The sequence below is a fragment of the Argiope bruennichi genome, chromosome X2 (assembly GCF_947563725.1).
Source record: "Argiope bruennichi chromosome X2, qqArgBrue1.1, whole genome shotgun sequence".
Taxonomy (NCBI): Eukaryota; Metazoa; Arthropoda; class Arachnida; order Araneae; family Araneidae; genus Argiope; species Argiope bruennichi.
The window spans coordinates 28,095,327-28,115,220 of NC_079163.1; the positions used below are offsets into that span (position 1 = coordinate 28,095,327).

The 19,894-nt window shown below is 29.5% G+C and overlaps 1 protein-coding gene across 6 annotated transcripts in view; it reads left to right on the forward strand.

Moving 5' to 3' along the window:
• The window catches only part of LOC129960846 (E3 ubiquitin-protein ligase HECTD1-like), a 92,687-nt gene that overhangs the window by 65,225 nt on the left and 7,568 nt on the right, over window positions 1-19,894 (forward strand). For 4 of the 6 annotated variants that reach the window (XM_056074534.1, XM_056074535.1, XM_056074536.1 and 1 more), the window contains exons 28-38: window positions 367-450; window positions 4,810-5,102; window positions 6,795-6,948; window positions 8,104-8,192; window positions 11,059-11,189; window positions 11,956-11,992; window positions 12,321-12,504; window positions 13,456-13,538; window positions 17,620-17,747; window positions 18,971-19,169; window positions 19,727-19,861. In XM_056074534.1, coding sequence (XP_055930509.1) covers window positions 367-450; window positions 4,810-5,102; window positions 6,795-6,948; window positions 8,104-8,192; window positions 11,059-11,189; window positions 11,956-11,992; window positions 12,321-12,504; window positions 13,456-13,538; window positions 17,620-17,747; window positions 18,971-19,169; window positions 19,727-19,861 — 1,517 coding nt within the window. The remainder of the gene's footprint in view (window positions 1-366; window positions 451-4,809; window positions 5,103-6,794; window positions 6,949-8,103; window positions 8,193-11,058; window positions 11,190-11,955; window positions 11,993-12,320; window positions 12,505-13,455; window positions 13,539-17,619; window positions 17,748-18,970; window positions 19,170-19,726; window positions 19,862-19,894) is intronic. The other 2 variants (XM_056074538.1, XM_056074540.1) reach the window with 1 other exon arrangement.

Genomic DNA, 19,894 nt, shown 5'->3' on the forward strand with positions numbered 1-19,894 from the left:
ATATGAAGTACCATTCATTGTAGTCGGGTACTTTTTTCAGATTATGCTTGAGATTCTGCATCTGATAATTTAGTCTGCTTCATTTGAATTGCTCTTGTAAAGAGATGCTTTTATATTCAGATTAATTTAGTAAATTTTTAGCAGTTGCTTTAGTCCCTCTCCTTGATATATTCAGCTTACTTTTAATTTACTAAATATGCTATGGACTTAGTTTTTAAAAGGAAGATTTGTTAGATGGGGTTATATATCAGTGATCTTTCTGTATTTTGTCTATCAGTAGTTCAGATATGAAGAAGCAGATTTTTTTTCTTTATTTAAAAAGTTTTTTGTGAATTGTAACTGAAATATTGATTCCCATCATTCTAGAAATACTTGCTGATCTTCTTGGGGAGTTACCTGTGATAGAAACTCCATCAGAAAGTGCCAGCATTGCGAATCTCACTGCTTCAGGTTCTTTTTCATTTTATTTAACCTCTAAAAATAATATATCTGGTTTCCCATTAGCCTGTTGCAACATGATTTTTACTGCCAGTTTCAAATTGTTGAGAACTTGTACTATATTCATTTTAATTAGAAGTTATTTGTTTTTGTTTTTTAAAATCTGAATGCTATATTCTGAAATAGATCTTTTGCCAGATCATTTGAAAATTGCGTTATTTCTTTATCCTCTTATAAACTTATTCATTAATTCAATTCTTGGATTTCTATAATAGTTAATTTGAGTTATTAAATCCAAAATAACATTTTATTTCGAAATGAGATTCGTTGTTTGTATCTGTGAAACGGGACTCTACTTTCTGTTTCATTCATGAGTTTTTCATAACATGGAATTTCTTCTATTTCACTTAATTCGCTTCTTCCTCATTTCTTCTATGGATGAAAATATGTCTATAATTCTCAATATTAAATGCTTTCCATCTGTATAAAGTATTGATGTTTCTCTCTCTCTTTCTCTTTTTTTAAAGTTACAATTCTCATTCCATTGGCTGAATCTTATAAGCTGTCTGATATTTCTGAAGATCTTATTATTTCTTCTGTAAGAATGATTTAAATAGGATAGAAAATGAGGCTAGCACTTAGTTATTATACACTTTGATATAGTTTGCTCATTATGTACATTATATATCCATAAAAGCACTCAAAAAGAGAAGAAAAGCTACCTAAAATTGATTATCTAGATGCTTCATATTAATTTTTTTAAATGACTTTCACCGCAAATCAAACTAAACTGAATTATACAAGTATTTTCTAAAAGGTAAAATGGATTTTTGATGTTTTAGTATATTGTCGGCGAGTTTTTGAATATTAATATAAAAAATAAAAATGTTTTAGCTAAATAGCACATTTTTCCACTGCATTATACTATGTTGCATATTAATTGAATTATCTTATTTCCATCAAACAAAAATATGCTATTTAGAGGAAACTGATTTTCCCACATCTTGGGTATTAATAATTTGGCCTTAGCCTTTCACTGCAGATAAAACATCCGTTGAATAGCACTCTGCATTTGACACTGATTATCAACTGAAGTTTATTTTACTGTTTTCATCAAAGTAATTTGAAAAACTGGACTTGTGTATTGAATCTATTTTGTGCCTTAAAAAAGTATTTAAAAAAAATTATAATTCCATTGAAGTTTTCTTTGCTACCCTGCTTTTATTATATATGAGAAAGAGCAATGTTTTCATGATATTAATTGTAACTTTACCCCTATGGAACTGTTAAAATAATTTACTCTGTGTCAGTGTTTCTTTATTTTTTTCTTTCATTATTGGTGATGCTATTGTTGGTTTTTTAGCTCTTAAAAAAAGCTGATTGGTAATTTCTGTAAAATATATTCATGTAGCAGTGTTTAATGTTTGAATTGATTTTCATAGATAATCAGAAAATTAAGACTTTTTCCCAATTTAATTAGTTTTTATTCAGAAATGATAATAAATAAGGCTTTATTTCAGAAAACATATTTGGGCAAGCACTAATTCTGTATTAAACAGTGATGGGTTTTCAATTTAATCTGTGTATAATTGCAAAGTGTCCAAAATGTTTACTTTTAGTGGAAAATATTTGCTATGAAAAATCACCTAAGCAGATTAAGAAAACTAAATCATGAAGAAAAGAAAGTTAAACTAATTTATAATAATTTTTATGGAATAATAATAAATAAAAAACTAATTTATAATAATTGTTATGGAAATGTGCACATTTTGCTGCCATGATTAAAATGTTGAACTAGAAATTCCTGTATATGCTTATTAGAAAATTCGAAACATAATCTGCTAGTCTTTCACCCTTGTTTCTCTTTCATAGATTTCTGATATCTGTATTTTATATTACATATTAATACCGTCAATCTGATGTAGCAAACCACGAAATAAAATATGAACTGTTTTGTAAAAGTAGTAGGATGCCCTATATTCCAAAGAGTCGATTTCATGTGGATATATACAGGGTGGTTATAATTAAAGTGACCTTATTCAGACTTCTAGAATTCGTTCTGCCTTTCGAATTTTAATGAAACTTGGTATATGCGTTATATGAACCATATGGAAAAATTTCTGTAAAAATAAATAAATAAAATAAAGGTTCAAATTTTGACTATTAGGGGGAATTATGGCGTCTGAAAGGAGGACAAAAAATATATCAGAATCATTAAAATTTATTTAGTTACAGAATGTGCTCAACGTATGTTCCATTGACATCAATTACATGTTGAAAGCGCATTATAGCATGTTTAATAGTAATTAATAGCGTGTTTAATAGAAGAAAATCTCGAAGGAATTTAATTACTGAGTGCGTAATGCTGGTTTTCAACTCGTGTAAAGTCCTTATTCCTCCTTCATAAATACTGTCTCTTTGGAATTCCGGCAGTCAGAAATCACAGGGAGTTAAGTCGGGTGAACGAGAAGACCAAGCATCCGGAAAGACTGTATATTACATGATTTTCATCAAAGTTAGCATGAAACAGTTTTTGACTTTAAGTCCAGTGTGGGGTGTTGCTTCATAAGACAATCCTAATGTCTGCAAACATTGTCGTTCCTGCAGAGCAGGAATGACTTGCTGTCGAAGAAGTTCACTGCACCGTGCACTCTTTACAGAGCGCGTTTTAAGACCTTGAAAAATGAGTGTTTCAGAAAAAAAACTGTCCGAGAATAAAAGCAGCAGTAATTCGACACCATGCAGTCACATAACCAGAATGTAGTGGTTGTTGGTGCTGGACATTAGGAGGTGAAGCACCTCATGTGCGGCAGTTTTAATTATTCACAGCTCCATCTAAAGATAAGTGCGTCTCGTCTGACCTTAAATTTTCCAAGGCCTCGCGTCATCAACTTCCATTCTTGGCAAATACCGTCAAGCAGATTCATAGCGCGTTTGGAGGTCTTGAGGTTTCGGCATTTGCACCACGTGGATCTTATACGTATACCATTTTAAAGTGGATCGCAGAATTTTTCGTACTGTCGACCACAGAATCGCCAACTCACATGACACCGATCGAGTAATTGCTGAAGAATAGCTGGAACTGGAGGCTCTTTCAACTTACAGTGGCAGCAGCGGTGGCAGTTTCTTGGACAATCTCATTCTCAACCGGTTTCCAATCTTTTCCTAGCAGCACACCCAACGGATGTGCAAAGGCACGCAGAATGATTTTCAGGCTCTGAACTGTAAGTCTCTTCATAGTTTGACTAATTTGCATAAGGAATTCTTAGAAAGTGCCATCAGGTGGTCAACATTTGAACTTTTTTTATTGCAGAAATCTTTTCCCCATCGCCCATATAACGTATATACCGTTTCATCAAAAATCCGATTGGCAGAACGGATTTTAGAGTGGTCTGAATGGGGCCACTTTAATTATAACCACCCTGCATTATTATATTAGTACTGTAATTGATCTTTTGATGAATATAGCAAAATGAAGTAGAGCAAACTTTAGGAATTTCTTTGTGATATGTTTATACATTTAAGTGGAATTTCCTTTTTAATAGCTTTTTATTAATAATGTTATTCTGTTTAAAAACGTACCATCAACTAATGGTTACTTCTTCAGATACTGCACGTTTCTCTTAATCAAAAATAACTGCTGTATATTTTTCATAGATTGTAAAACTAGATTATAATAAAATTATAAGTATTAAGTAAAAATACATATGCATGGAATGCATATTTAGCTTATGTAAACCATTTTAATACGTGTATATTACATCTTTAGTTCTCACTGTTTGCTTAGAACATATTTTGTCAGATTCACGTTAAGAGCCGCTAGTTTAAAAGGGAATTAATCTACTTTACACTTTTTATCTTCAGTTCATACTTTTCAAAGTATAGCATGTGAAACATTGATTCCTAGTCCCTTTTCTGAATAATATTATTATATGCAAAAACGGATGGCTTATATATGTATCAAGAAATAAAAGTATTTTTAGGTGGATTTTGTCTAAAGTTATCATTTAGACAAAATTGTTTTTTCTTTTTATAAAAAAAATTAAAAAGTAATAAGGATTTACTGTTTGCATTTTGTGAAATAGAAAAAGATTGCTAAAATAATAGCAATATTTCATTGTTGGTATCCTTAAGTGTATTTCTTTAGAAAAATGTCTTTTGAATGTTTCAACAAATATATTTGAATGGATATCTCTTAGAGATTGTTCATGCGTTCAATGGATAAGCTATAGCAGACTCTCTATTATAATGAAGCTCTTGTTTACCCTCAGTTGGTTTGTTATAGTAGTGATTGGTTGTGTGTATGCTTTTGGCGTCATATTTTTTTTATGGGAATACCATTGTTATTTATTTGTCTTTCTATATTTAAAGGAGGTCCATTAACTACTGCGCAGAGTTACCCAAGTTTAACCACTACTACAACATCTGCATTACCTGGAAGTCAATCTGCAAGTGGAGGAGCATCTGCAGGGTCTTTTGGTCAGTCTCTTACTGTTAGTCTTACTTCAACTTCAAGTGAAAGTGAACAGGACTTCTTGGATAGCTGCCGAGCAACAACTCTTCTGGTTGATCTGGATGATGATGAAGAGTTACCCGATCCTGAAGATGATGAAAATGAGGATGATGATGAGAATGAAGATGACAATGGTTTTGAAGATATAACTGTAAGATTATACAAATTTTATTAAACATTTTACCATGAAAATAATAAGTTGCATATAAAGTATGAGGGTGAGCTGTTTTAAGTTTTATGTGCTTATTTAGATTTTTACACTATACTCGGTGAAAAAATATCAAGTGCAAGGATATATGAATATTATCGTGAATTAACAGCATTGTTCTTAGACATAAAAGGATGCATTTCAAACTTGCATGATAAATGATAAAGTAGAGAATATGGTTAAATGATGAACCGCCATATTATCCCCCTTCCACAAGTAAGGAAAATATTGACATGTAGGATTGAAAAATCCTGATGTTTAGCCTTGAAGTGAACTCGTTAAATGAATAAGCACAGCAATTTTTTTTACGCTGAGGCAACTGCTGATTTGCTGAAGGAATGGGGGATGACATATCAACTTAAGAACCAGGTTTGCTGCTGGGAAAATCGGGACTGTCTATTGAAAGATGGTTGGTTTGAGTGTTTATTATATAATAGCTTTTTCATTGTCTATGAAGATGAAAAATATTCTTGTTTATTTGTGATAGTATTTTATGAAATCCTCACAAACTGTAGATTCAGAAGGCTGGACAGTATCCACATACAGAGAAATGAACAACGGTTTAGGGATTTTGCAATATGATTTGATGTTTGAATAGGTCGCTAGTGCCAGATGTGAGTTTTAAATTTCCCTTTGAAATTTATTTTTCCATAGTGTGTGTTTTATATTAGATTGAAAATTGAATGGGTAGACTAAGCTTTTCCCCATAAACAGAGAACAAGAGAGCACTGGAGAGTTTCTTTGTAGGCCACGTGAAGTCTAAGCAAAACAGGCAGTATAGGTACCCAGTGCTCTAATATATGACACATAATAGCAACTTGTAATATTCAGTACTATCTTTCAATACAGCACTACTTACGTGAAGATGGTACCAGTGATATTTTACCAACAGTTTTTACCAAAGAATGAAATAAGTCATTTCTAAATCGTGAAAATCTGTATATTAAGATCTGTTCAATCTGTTAATTCAAGATTATGGTATCTATCTACTATATAGGATTTGGGCAGTTATTTCTGTTTAGATATCAGCTAATGGTGTATGGTATTGGACTACTTTAAAAATGATAGTAATCAATAACTGTAAGATAAAATCGATAATAATTTGGACTAATCAGTAATTTAGCGGTTTTAAGGAATAAGCGGATGGTAAGGAATTTTCGATTTCTAATCAAGTAACACAAATTATAAAAGTAGTAATGACTTCATTTGAGGTCAAGCGAAATGAAAGTATATGAGTTGAATTGCAACACTCGCCATGATAGGTAAAATCAAGCCAATTGTTAAACATATGATATCTGTGTGCTTTTGGGATGTCGGAATAACTGGACTGGATATGACAGTTCGTCTACATTTATATTTTATATTCTGAGCTTGTAATCTTCATAACACTAAGCTTGAAAGTAAGAATTTGAGTCTTATTGCTAGTATTACATATAAAGAGGTATTAAATATAATTTATGGATCGAATATCAATAAATTACTTATAATTTCTTTAAGGCGTTTTTGAAACAATGGTTTTATTAAATTAGTGTTTTGAATATAAAATTTTATCTTCTGTGTGCTGTTTTTATTCTTTTTTCTTTCAATTCTTTTTGATTTTTTTTTCTTGTAATTTAAAACTTTGTCTTTTTAAAGGATGATGAGGCTGATATAGAAAATGGTAAACCAAGAAGCTGGGATGATGATTTTGTTCTTAAAAGGCAATTTTCAGCATTGATTCCTGCATTTGATCCTAGGCCTGGACGAACTAATGTGAATCAGATTTCAGATTTGGAAATACCTGCTCCAGGTTGTATTATTTTCATGCTTTGCAATTAATTATTTATGAAATTAATGTGTTTGTTTTAAAGTTCTATTTTAATTGTCTAAAATTTTTGAAATTATGGAATAATATTTAAGTCCTTTTAATTTTATCAGTGAAATTCAACTAATTTTAGTTATAATTGATCTTAGTTACCCTAAAATACAAATGACCCCTTAGAAGAGTACATCCAGACAGTGAATGATTTTTGAACTTGTAAAAGCCATGGAAAGTGCTGTTTTATTATGTGAACTTAAACATCCTTTAACTTAATATGAGTTGAAATAGTGAATATTTTTATTAGAAATAAATTAAGTATAAGATTCATTTTTTCTTAAGTTGGAATATATTTTTAAATATTGAAAAAGGAATAATTTTCTTTTTGAAAAAAGTAATAATCTAACTGGTAGGTTTTTATTCGTGAAGTTGTTGAAAAAGCTTCTTCTTTGTTTGTTATACTGTATTTTTGAATGCCAATTTTCTTGCCTCCTCTCATACAAATTTTGAATTGTTTCATGAACATTTGAGACACTCAAAACTTCAGGTAGAGGGAGACTGTGATAGATATATTACTAAAGATAATTAAAAGTAAATGAATGAAGTTTTTGTGATATTTATGATGTTTTTTTCATGTGTGCCATTATTCATTTGTGTTTTGTAACTGTTAGTAACAAGCCATCTAATTGTTTTCTTGATGTTTTATTAAAATCTTACTTTTTCATATGCTTTCATATGTCAATAATTATTTCATTCTGTTGAAAATTATGTTTGATGTTTGTTAATTGCTCATAATTTACCTTGTCAACAATGATCTTGCAATATAATAGTCAGTTAACAAATTTTCTGTAAACAGTAGATCTGAAAGAATGTTTTGCTTTTTTACTAAGGATGAGGAATATTTTTCAGTTTGCAAGTGTACTTTCAAATATAAAGTTATGTGGTCAGTTTGTGTAATGCTATAAAATAACATATATCTGAGAAATGCATTTAGCGGTTCGTATTCCAATTTTGCAAGGATGAATACTGAAGAAGTATATTTTATTATATTTAACCTGAAGAAGCATATTTTTATTCTCTATTTTTTTGTGTGTGTGCATATAGATATGTTTATATAGCTATTCTAATAGTGGTTTTAAAATTTAGGATCTGATGTTGCTGAAACAGATGATAAACAACTATCTCCATCTCAGCCAAAGCTTTCATTGCAACTTAAAGGTCCAAACATACCTGGAGTAAGAAAAGATTTTCAATTTTTTTTCAGCTGCATGCAATAAAAATTTCTCATAATTGGAAAGAGATTACTCTTGTGTCAATATATTTACTAAAAGTGATGTAGTCAGGGTTACGACAGAACCGGGAAATTGGGAAAAAGTCAGGGAATTTCATCGATCTGGGAAAGGCAGGGAAATTCGTAAAAATATATCTTAAGTATTCGTAAAGAATTAGAGAAAAATGTCGATGAAGGTATTTTGTGCCAACTATGCTCGCGATTGGCGAATTCGTGCTGCCATTTCTATGCTCCCAAAACCTCATACATGTCACCAAACCAATCATAGCAACAGCAAACCTGGGTATCTTTCTTCCAAAGGTATGTTGACATTTTGGAATTTCATTACGATAAAAAGAGTACCAATTTGATGAATGTGGCTAACAGCAACTAATAGTAATGAAACTTTCTGAAAGGTCGTTTTTCACTTTTTGAAGAAATGGAGTTAATAATTTTAGTTCGAATCATTCTTGCAACCTTATAATGATGCTATATCATTATCAAAAAGTAAGCTTTATTACCAGCAATGCCACTAATGGTTTGTCGCAGCATTCAAGTGGACTGTGGAATAAATAATTTTGACATGTGAAAACAACTGATTAAAGTCAAATATGAAAAGTATAAAGAAATGAAACGAAAGGAAGGGAAGGAATTAAGCGAACATTTGAAAAGAAAATGGGAAACAGAGCATCAATATAAAGAATTAAAAACAGTAATAATATTTCTTGAGGGAACTGAAATGGAGAGTTTAAGAGCTGAGCAAGAAATTCCTAGCCTCAAAATTTTGCAGATGTCTTTGAAACTTTTAAATTCTCTTAAACCTGTACTGTTTGTTTTAAACCATTTCATAATTTTCATTAGTATTTTAGCGATTGGTGTTTCAACTTTGTATTTAATAATTATTATTGTAATTTTTTCGTTCTAAGTGTAATATGCAAGCAATTATTTGTTACCGAAGTTATCTATAAATTAATATTATATGATTAGCATTATTTGTAATAATAAGTTAATATAAATGCTTCTATATTCATTTATAAAAGCATACGTTTTTGATTAGAGTAATTACTTTATGATTTGTTGAGGAAAAGATAATATATTGAACGTTTCACTTGTTTTTTTTTAAATTTATATTATTAGATCTGCATAATTATTTATACATATTTATTTAAATTAATTCTTATATTTATGCCGCAACATGCTATTCTTCTGGTATTATACAAAGAGCTCTTATTAGTTTTTGAACTGTTTTAAAATATTGATCAAAAATCATAAAATAACCTTTACTGTTAACATAACTTATGTTTCAATATGTTATTTTAATGTTTCTGAGAATTCTTATGTGGTTTTTGAAGCAAAATATTCTATTAAAATTTTCTGTACTTTTTATGTTTAATAAGTGAAATATATTGTGTTAATAGTCTTTTAATATGCTCATTACATTTTATAAAATTAAAATGTTACAAAAATGTATTACTTTTACTTATTTAATAATTTGCAAAGGAGTTTTTAATAATGTGCATTGTACAAATATAGTGATTCTGAATATGGGCAAGCCAGGATATTAAGATAATTAGTAGCCATAAATCTGGGAAATGTTATGTATTTAATCAGGTTAAAGTTAGGGGAAAATTTTCATAATGTTTGTAGCCATCCTGTTTAGTGAATTTTGCATTCTGCCTCTCTGTTCTTTGATGTACCAATTCTTGCCTTTCAAATTATCTATGCTTTAGACAGTTAAAATTTAAAATTTTGCTCAAGATGCATATTTGTGCCGCTGAAGAACTACCTCTTATGTTCTTACTTTCTCTTTCTAAAGATGGATGCAGAGGGAGGATTTTTATCCTGGCAAATGATGTGCCTAATTTAATACTGCTTCTCTTGAACAGTGTGATGATGTTAATCTTTTACAGTATAAACGTATATAACAATTTTGATTAATAATAAAGCTAGCAGTATCACTCATTTTTATAACTTATTGTAACCAAATTAAGAGGAATTCTAGATTCAATTCAATATTAACAGCAGTTTTTAGAATGTTGACAATATTTCCAAATACCATGGTAGCACAAATAAAACCACTGTTTGGATAAGTAAACTACATTTTCATGTAAATTTACCTTTCTAAGTCAATATCACACATTTTTTTTTTTTCTTACTCATCATATCGAAGATGAGATAAAAATTGAAAATATCCTAGTTTAAGGATCTTACTCAAATTGCTAAAAAAAAAAAAAAAAAAAAAAAAAAATCATTCGTAATGCACAATATTCAACCAAAACTTAGAGACCTTTGTGGAATTGAAACCCTTTTATCTTATATTTTCTGAAGCAAAATTCTTTTGAAGTCCATAAACTTTGTTCATCACTGCAAACTGTTACTGCATGGTGTCTTTTTGCATTTCTTTGTTTGTGTTAAGCATTCTTGTCTCAGATTTTTCTTCAGACTTTATAAGATTTTTCAAACTTAATGAGGATAGCACTGTTAATTTAATTTTTTTGTATGGCACTTTTTTGCTTTTCAGTGTAACTATCATTTGCTGTAATATTGTAAAATATTGATATTTATTTCATATTTGTTTTCTTTGGGTTAATATTTTAAATAACTTTGGTAAACATCTGATTTCATATCGTCAAAAGTTTTCATTGTGTTGATTTTGGACAAATATTATTAATTTTCATATTTTGTGTGTTTTTCTTTCAAATATCAATTTTCTTTTACTTATTTGCAATAATTATGTATGGATATTTAGATTTTTGTAGTATTTTAATAAGGAAGGACAATATTTTGACTTTTAAGCTTTTTCTTTTAATCTTACTCACTCTTTTTTTAAGGTGCCAGATGTAGTTTTTGAACTTTCAAATCCTGACTGGACTATATTCCGTGCTGTACAACAAGTAGTACAAGATTCTCAAATGGGAACTCGTCAAGACAAAATTAGACGAATATGGGAACCAACTTACACGTATGTATTGTGGGACATGTTTTTCCATCAATTGAATGTGAATTGTTATGTTTCCAGAAATAGACATTTTATGCAAATATTCCATAAACATTTTTTAAAATTCGACTTATAACGATTTTGTACGTAAATTAAATAAGATTCAGTTGTAATACAAAAAAGAACTTAACAAATAAGTTATAAATCAAATATTGCATTATTATTTTATTTTTTGCCCTGTAGCATATTTTGAATGTTTAGTTTTTTTCATTAATGATATTTGTGTCATAAAATATTTCTATAGTAGTTTGTTTGGATGCCTAACTGATATGTTGCAGGTTAAATTCACAATCCATTTTTTTTTTTAAATTATTGCACTAGATATCCAATTTAATTTTATTTTTTTTTAAATACAAGTTATAAAATGCTTTTGTAACCTGGCAATTATATGTGTTGAGATTGGTTGATGCTCCAATATATGATTGAAATAATTACATAAGGCAATTAAATTTTGTTTAAAAAAATCTGATATTTAATAAAAGTTATGTTTATGCGAATTGGAAATTCTAACATATTTGGATGAAGAATCATTTTTATTTCCGTTTTAGATAATAAATGATTTAAAATACTGTTTTTCAGAGATATATTATAATTAAGATTATTTCATTTGCTTTTTTTTTTTAATATAGTTTAGTAAATTAAAACTTGTGCATGCGCATTAAATTTTGTGCAACATTTTGCTAACAAAGAGTTTAATTCCTTAATAACTTTTTATAAAATTTATTTTCAGTATTATTTACAAAGAAGCCAAAGAAAAGAAACTTAAGGTACGTTTTTTTTTTTTTATATATAACTTGTCTCTCTTTGATGTTCCTTTCTTTAGGATGTTTAATATTATTGTATGTGATTAATTAATCCATTTAATTAATTATAGGCGTGCATTATCAGATATTATAGTTATAAAATAAATTTATATTTAAGCTGCATTGTTTGTCTGAATGGTGTTATGTTATAAAATATGTAAAAATCAGTTATCCTATTATGTTTGAATGTCTATTCAGTAATTACTATTCATGCTTTAAGTGTTTGAGAATTTAAAAATTGCTCTGAGTAAGGAAAACTTTATATAATTTTGTTTTATCTTTTCTTATTTAGGATATAAAGTATAATGGTAAACATCAAACATCAAAAGATTTTGGAAAGGGATGGGATCAAGGATTTGGCTGTGTCAATTCTTGTCATTTGCCGTCCGTTTCAATGGAACCTACAGGCTGTACAGTTGAAGAAGTTTTACAGGTCTTGCGTCTAGTTTATGTGCTTTCAAAAGAAACTTCGCACAGTATGTATTATTTTTCAGAAAATTTGAAAATTGTGTTTCAAATTGAACTTGTGTTTTGGGGTGCGGGGGTGGACTATTCTAGCTCAGCATGCTTAAAATGAAATGCGTTTGTTAAATGTGCACTAGTGCAGATAGTACTTTATTAGCTTCAGGGCATTCCATTTTAATTTACTGAGTTGATCATATAATACTCATTTTCATATCAAGTCAAAGAATCATTTTATTCTTATTGATTTTTATAGTTTGAAGGAAGTTTTTTTTTATAGAAATAAAAGATCTATTCAGAGTTTATACATTTTTTTTTAAAGTCCTGTATCCTATAACTTAATATTAGGCTTAATGAATTCTAAAAAATATAAATTTTGTAAGTTTAAAACGTAAGAAGTATTTGCTTTAATAGTTGTGTACCACTTGCCTAGGTATGTATGTAATGATATTTAAAAATCTAATTTAAACTTAATTAATTTCCAAAGTTTTGTCTTAAATTAGCCCATATTAACTTCATTATAAAATATTCTCTTATTTCCTGACCCCATTCTACTTTTTCTGTTTAATTAATGTAACAGAGAGCTCTGTAAAAATGCTTTCTTCAGCGATTTACACGCTCCGAGTGAAGGGATAAAAAAATTCCTGATTTAAGCAAATTCTTCTAAAAGATCACTATGATTCCCTGGCCTGTGGTCGACACGTATTAGAAGATATTAGAATCTCATTGTATTTAAGCACTGGGAAAATTATTCTCGCTCTCTTGTACGCTAATCTGCTCTTGTTCTGTCTCTTATACAAAAAATCGGGCTTCCCCGGATGGAAATAAAACGAAGTTAAAAATTCAAAGTGTCTTTTCTGTCTTCGGCTACGATTCTGCTTTCAAAAATTGTTTATATGTATAATGAAGCATTTGTAGATGATGTAGTTATAATTCAACTGATTCATGTTTTTTCTTTCCCCTAGATTGGGAAGACTCTACATTTAAAGTTCATGCTGAAGAATTTATTAGCAAGAAAATAACAACAAAATTAGTCCAGCAATTACAGGTATGTCTTTAAAAAGTAAAAAATAATTTCCTGCTTTATTTATTTATTATTTTTTTTCCCTTCAGCTATTGAATATGATAATCGAAATCTTAGTCATAGTTTACCAGATTCAAGAAAGAAAACCTATGAATGGAAAAAAATTTGAGTGGATGATTCAGAGGTGTTAACACATGTTCAATAACGCATGACCCCCCCCCCCCCCCCTCTATCTTTAACTATGAGCTTTGCTATATATTGAAATACTGGAATAGTATTCTGAAGACTTCATAAAAAACATGAACTATGCCAAACTTTTGTTGCAAATTGAAAAACGTTCAAACTTTTTTAATTGTCAGTGTTTTAGACGATGAAGAATTTATTTCAGCTATGCCCAGGGGTGTTTGTGCTCCGGGGAAACCCCGGAATTCCGGGGATTTTGAACTTCGATCCCCGGAATTTCCGGGGATCGTCGTTCAAAAGGAAGTAGGAATAATAATGAATTATTTATTTTGATCTGGGTAATTTTGTTTGCTTTTAAAGCAGAAAACGCAAGGTCAGTGTGTGTGGTGAAAACTTTTCCTTTCTTTCTCCAAAGGCAGTGATAATGCGTGAAAAGGGGGAAAAAACTTTTTTTTTGTTCTTTCCTTATTGCGAGTTATGACTCATTCCCCCGGTTCTCGGACATTCTCTTCTGGATTCTTTTCGGCAAGTAGGCGCGGCAGAAAAAAAAGGGGGAGACTTCGTTCGACCAGATGTGCGATAACGTGACTCTGGGTTCAAAGGTCTTATCTCTTCTGGCGTGGCGCCAATAAGTAGAGAAGGGGGATTTTTCGCCGTATTAGCTATTTGTCATTGATCGCTTCGGAACTTTTTTTTCTTCGCTGTGTAAAATTTTCGTTTCATTTATTGATGCACGTGTAAATCTTTCGTTTCGCTTATTGAAATATTTTTTTATTTATGTACGCAAGAGAATTTCATTTAGAAATTTCAGCATATGAAACAGAAATTACCCCTTAAAAATTCATATCTAATTAGTTTTACAGCATTAGATCCAGAGCTAAGAGGTAAAACCAGTACAATATTAGCTTTTGAAAAATTATCATCTTTTATGTCCCATATTTTTAGTGATAATGAAAAGTCAAAAGTAGAAGCTGAAATACGGTTATACCAGAGTGATATTGATATCACCAAAGAAATGCTCTACACATCTGATGAAAGTGGAAATCAAGTCAAGTGTACAATTGATAAATATTGGTCTAAAGTTTTTAATTTAAAAGATGATTTCACAAATGATTATAAGTATCCTACATTGGCTAAATTGGTCAAAGCCTGCCTTAGCTGCTTCCATGGCCCATTAGTGGAAAGTGCATTCAACTTAATGGATACACTTGTCACTGACTATAGAACCTCTCTTAAGATTGATTCCCTAGATGCAGTGCAGACTATTAAATATGATTTAATGGCTTCTAAAGAAACCTCATGTGAAAAATATGGCTCAAAAAAACCAATGACTGATCCAATTCACAAAGATCTCTTACTGAATATGAACAGAAGTTGGAAAACATATCAAGAGGACTTAAAAACATGTATTTCAGATGAGTCACCTATAAAAGTCTCTGAAAAACATTCTACATTAGCAGAAAAGCAAACTGCTTCTACCTCTGCATGTGCAGTTCTCGAGGAAATTTCTTCAACTGTAAATGAGGAAAATAAAAGTCAACCTTCCTGCAATTATGAAGTTCACCACAAAAGAAAGACAAGCCCACAAACATCAGAAAATAAAAAAAAAGCAGCAGAAATTAGATAATTTTTTTTAAAAGAATTAATTCAGGTAATTTAAAAGATTTGCCTAAAATGTAGTAGTTTATATGTTTGAAAATTTATGGTTATTAATTTTGCAAAAAAAGTAATTCATTGAACTTTTATAATTAGGTCATTCAATACTTCATAATTGTAATTTTTCATTTCCCCCCCCCCCTTCTCGAAACTCCAAAATGCCGGTAGTAAGTCCGTAAAAGTTTCCGGGAATTTTTTGGGGTCCCACAAACACCCCTGTATGCCTGATGATAATATATAAACCTTTATGGATTGGTGTTAAGAGTCTACCCCAATTTTTGCCCCAAATGGGAATATTTTCTGTCAGACAAGGATTGGTATGTAATGATGATCCTCTCAAATTTTTTCCAAATTTTTATTTATCTTCTATTTAAATAGCCTGCAGCATGAATAGGATATAAAAATATTGTCAATGTATATTTCTCTCTTTTTCTATTCTGAATTTTTTTCTGTGTAAATTATTCGGTTTGTGCACATTTGAAATGAACCAATTACTCTTACCACCAATAAAGTTAGCTTCAAATCACATAATTTTGTTTCTTTAGTTACACCTATTTTAAATTTAACTCAGTCTTTTGTGAAACACTCATAGGATCCGATGGTGAATTTTTTTATAATAATCTGAATTATTTGTATATCTCAATAACTTTTTAAAGTAACATTTTGACACCTTTCTTACTACATGCATTGCATGAATGTACAAAAGTGCTTAAGTTTATTTATTTTTTAAAATCAAGATGCTTTGCAACAGTTTCTCTTTATGTATCCTTTTTTTTTTTTTTTTTTTTTTTGAGTAAATCTTCTGAATGGTTAAAATAAGTTTGACAAATCTTAATTTTTAAATTGGATTAAATTTCAGTTTAAGGTCGAATGCATGCATCAGATTATAACTTTATTTTATGCAGTCCAGTTAAATATTGTGTAATCTTAGAAAAAACACTATAATAAATTATTTACAGAGATTTATCTGGTTGTAGGATATATTGATCCTCCCCCCTTTTTCAGGCGGGGGGGGATCAATATATCCTACAACTCTATAAATAAACAATTCTATAAATTGAATTGTTTATATATAGAGTTCCTCTGAATTATACGTATATACTTTTAATATGCCTCGGAAATCTTGTATTACGAAATTTAAGGAAGATTATTAATTGAATTTTTATAGCATATAAAACAATGAAGAACATTTACACTTACATGAAAACATTTTAGGTACCCTGCATAAAAATTATTCTGTATAATAATTCTGTATTCTTTTATGCGATATCAGCAAGTTTATGATGTAGTGAATTTTATAATCGTAGGGTGCTCATTTCTTACAGTTATTGCTATGACTATAATCGGTTCTATTTTTTAGCTGCATTTCTGCTGTTTGTGATAACTATGATTTACGTCGCTTCACAAATTGTAGTACTTGCTACATTGTTTGCTTGATAAATAATACTATTGAAATGTAATCAATATGTCAGGGACTCCAGCAAATAGTTGATGTCAAAATATATCTCTCCCTGAATGATTCTGGGCTCACTGCTAAAGTCTGGTTGTAATATTTCAGAAACGTTTTGATAAAATCCTTTACTGATAATTTCTGCTGTTTGGCAAATTGCCATTGTAACCTGCGACATTTGACAATTAACTCAAAAAATTCTTTAAAATCTGTGTAACAAGTGTGAGTTGCACATACCGTTTTAAATTTTAAATATACTTAATGAAATTTTACTATAAGAGATATTGATGTATTACTATTATGATATGTGTATTCTGCTAATATAATTTAACACTTATGCACAATAAATGATTTTCTAGTGTTTCTATGTTTTTTACAGTTTGAAAGTATATTTATGAAATTGCAAATCGTTACATGGAAGAAATAATTTATGCATCTGGAAAATTTTGATTTTATAATCTAGCCGCCATTGAAAAATTATGATTCTATTTCTACTTCTGGAGGCAATGAAAGAAGCTATGCTAATTAATTTTCTTAGCTTTTCTTTCTTACTAGAGAAATTTGTTAATAAATTACCTATTTTCATGTGAAAGCATGAAATGTAAAAGATGCAAATTCTGACTATTCACTCTTTTATAGTTCAGTAGCATAATAGTTTAATAGAATTTGAATTACATAATGAATCAGATTTCCAACATAATCAGTTTTTAACGTCAAAAAATGCATCCTATATACTGGTTTTGTTTCTAAAAAGTGATATAAATTATTTTTGTCTGTTATGTGAGAAATCATTTTTGAAAATTCCATTATTTGCAGGATCCATTAGTGTTATCTTCAGGTGCCCAGCCAGATTGGTGCGAATATCTTACTTATTCATGTCCTATGATATTTCCTTTTGAAACAAGAAATTTGTATTTTACTTGTACAGCATTTGGTGCATCAAGGTAATTTAAGAAATTATTTGTGTTTTGATGCTTTTGATTTTTCTAAATTTTTGTATTTTTTTAAAACATTGCTGGATTTTTTTTTTTTTTTTTTTTTGCTGTAATTGACCATATTTTGCTTACTTTATAGCTGTTGGCACTTTAGTCTTTTTGGCTATTGCATTTGGGGTGTTTTACTCAATTAATAGTTCCTTGAAAGTGAATGCTAAATATTTCTAGTTTTACTCTTTAGAATGAATGTTTTTTTTTTTTTTTTTTAATCTCTTTAGAATATAACCAGTAAGGGTTTAATACAATATTTGAACAAAGCCTATCATCGTATTTAAATAAGATGGAGCAGTATTGTACAGGGTGTCTGTTTATTGATATAATTTATATCATTTAAAGAATTTTTCGAACTATGTATATATTTATTTCTGTTTAAAAATTAATTATTGAACTATGAATAGAGCTATCACATTTTATATTTTAATGATATATCATTTTGTTGCTTTTATTTTAAAAACTTTTTATTAATATAGTCACAGATTTAGAAATGTTTTTAATTTTTCATTCTTAAAAATTTCAAATTTTTTGAAAGTTGTTTAATATTGTTCAAAAGCATTGATTCAGTGATTAGTTTCTCATAGTTTAATATCTTAGCTTTGTGCCTGGAGGCATGCAGCTTTTTATTCCACCCAAATTATGTATGCGAGACTAAGTGCATTATCTCTCTCTCTCTTTCTCTCTCTTAGTAATTCTAATTGTCTCACATTATGAAATTTATTATGAGGTAGTAGACCAAATCTAATTATTAGTTTGCTGTGGGACGTTGATCACTTATCAAATTTTTGCTTGTAACCCTGGGAAATTCTGATAGAAAGCTATATAATATCCAATTTTTGTTGCGAATTTTTAGTTTTGGCTGATGTGTAACGGCAGTTCTGATTTCAGTGGTCTGTTCATTCATACCTCTCTTTTTTTTTTCATTAATGACATTTATATTTATATAAAAAATATCTTGAATAAGAAGTATCTTATCTTGGAGGCGATATGGGCAAGGATTTGGTAAACTGCTTCATATGCTTTAATAGAATGTAATAGATTTGCTAATTTATCATTGAGTCTGTTTTTTCAGACACATTATATTCTCTGACATTGCATTTAAAAATTATTAAGTAGTATAACATTTTTGTGGTTTTTATTCTGTGTGTTCATATTATAATTAATTCACTGTTTTTTAGATCAATTGTATGGCTGCAAAATCAAAGAGACATGGCTTTGGAAAGGAATCGTGGGCCTTCTCCAAGAAGAGATGATTCTCATGAGTACCGAATTGGCAGACTAAAACATGAAAGGGTTAAAGTACCTAGAGGTGAACGCTTGTTAGATTGGGCAATGCAAGTTTTAAAAGTACATGCTGCTCGCAAAAGCATTTTAGAGGTTAGTGATTTTTGGAAACTGATTTTATACCATTATTTTGACATAATGGAGGACATTAAAAAAAGTTAGATGTGATACTATGCAAATGAATTGTATCGGGTAATACTTCCTTTCCAATAAACTATGTTAATTTTTTTAATTGCATGTAGGATATCAAATAAACTGTAAGATAAATCTTCAATTACAGAAAGTACACAAATTTGCTTCTCTTATTATACTATTTAATACACATAATGAGACGAATTTTAAGGCAGAGCATCATTTAGTGCAGTGCAAAGATAATCAATTCAAGTACTTCAATGATATTTGAAGATTAAATGTAGTTATTTTTAATTATAATTAATACTTATCAGTAATGCATTAGAAGATCTCTTTGAGAGAGCATTCGTCACCTTCTAGCTTAATCTAAAAATTGTTGCCCTCATAAGCATCGATCTTCTTCTTTCTGTAATGTAATTTCTAGAATTAAAACAACTATTTTGAATATCGGTTTAATTTCTGAATCTCTTAATCCTATTCTTTTATCTTCTAATAAATTAATAATGATATAAATGCAGGTCGAGTTCACTGATGAAGAAGGTACTGGTCTGGGACCTACTTTAGAATTTTTCACTTTAGTTGCAGCAGAACTACAGCGAAGAGACTTGAAACTGTGGCTTTGTAATGATGATATTAGAGATACTCCTTTATCAGTATGTATTTTGAAAGAATATGAAATTTAATTT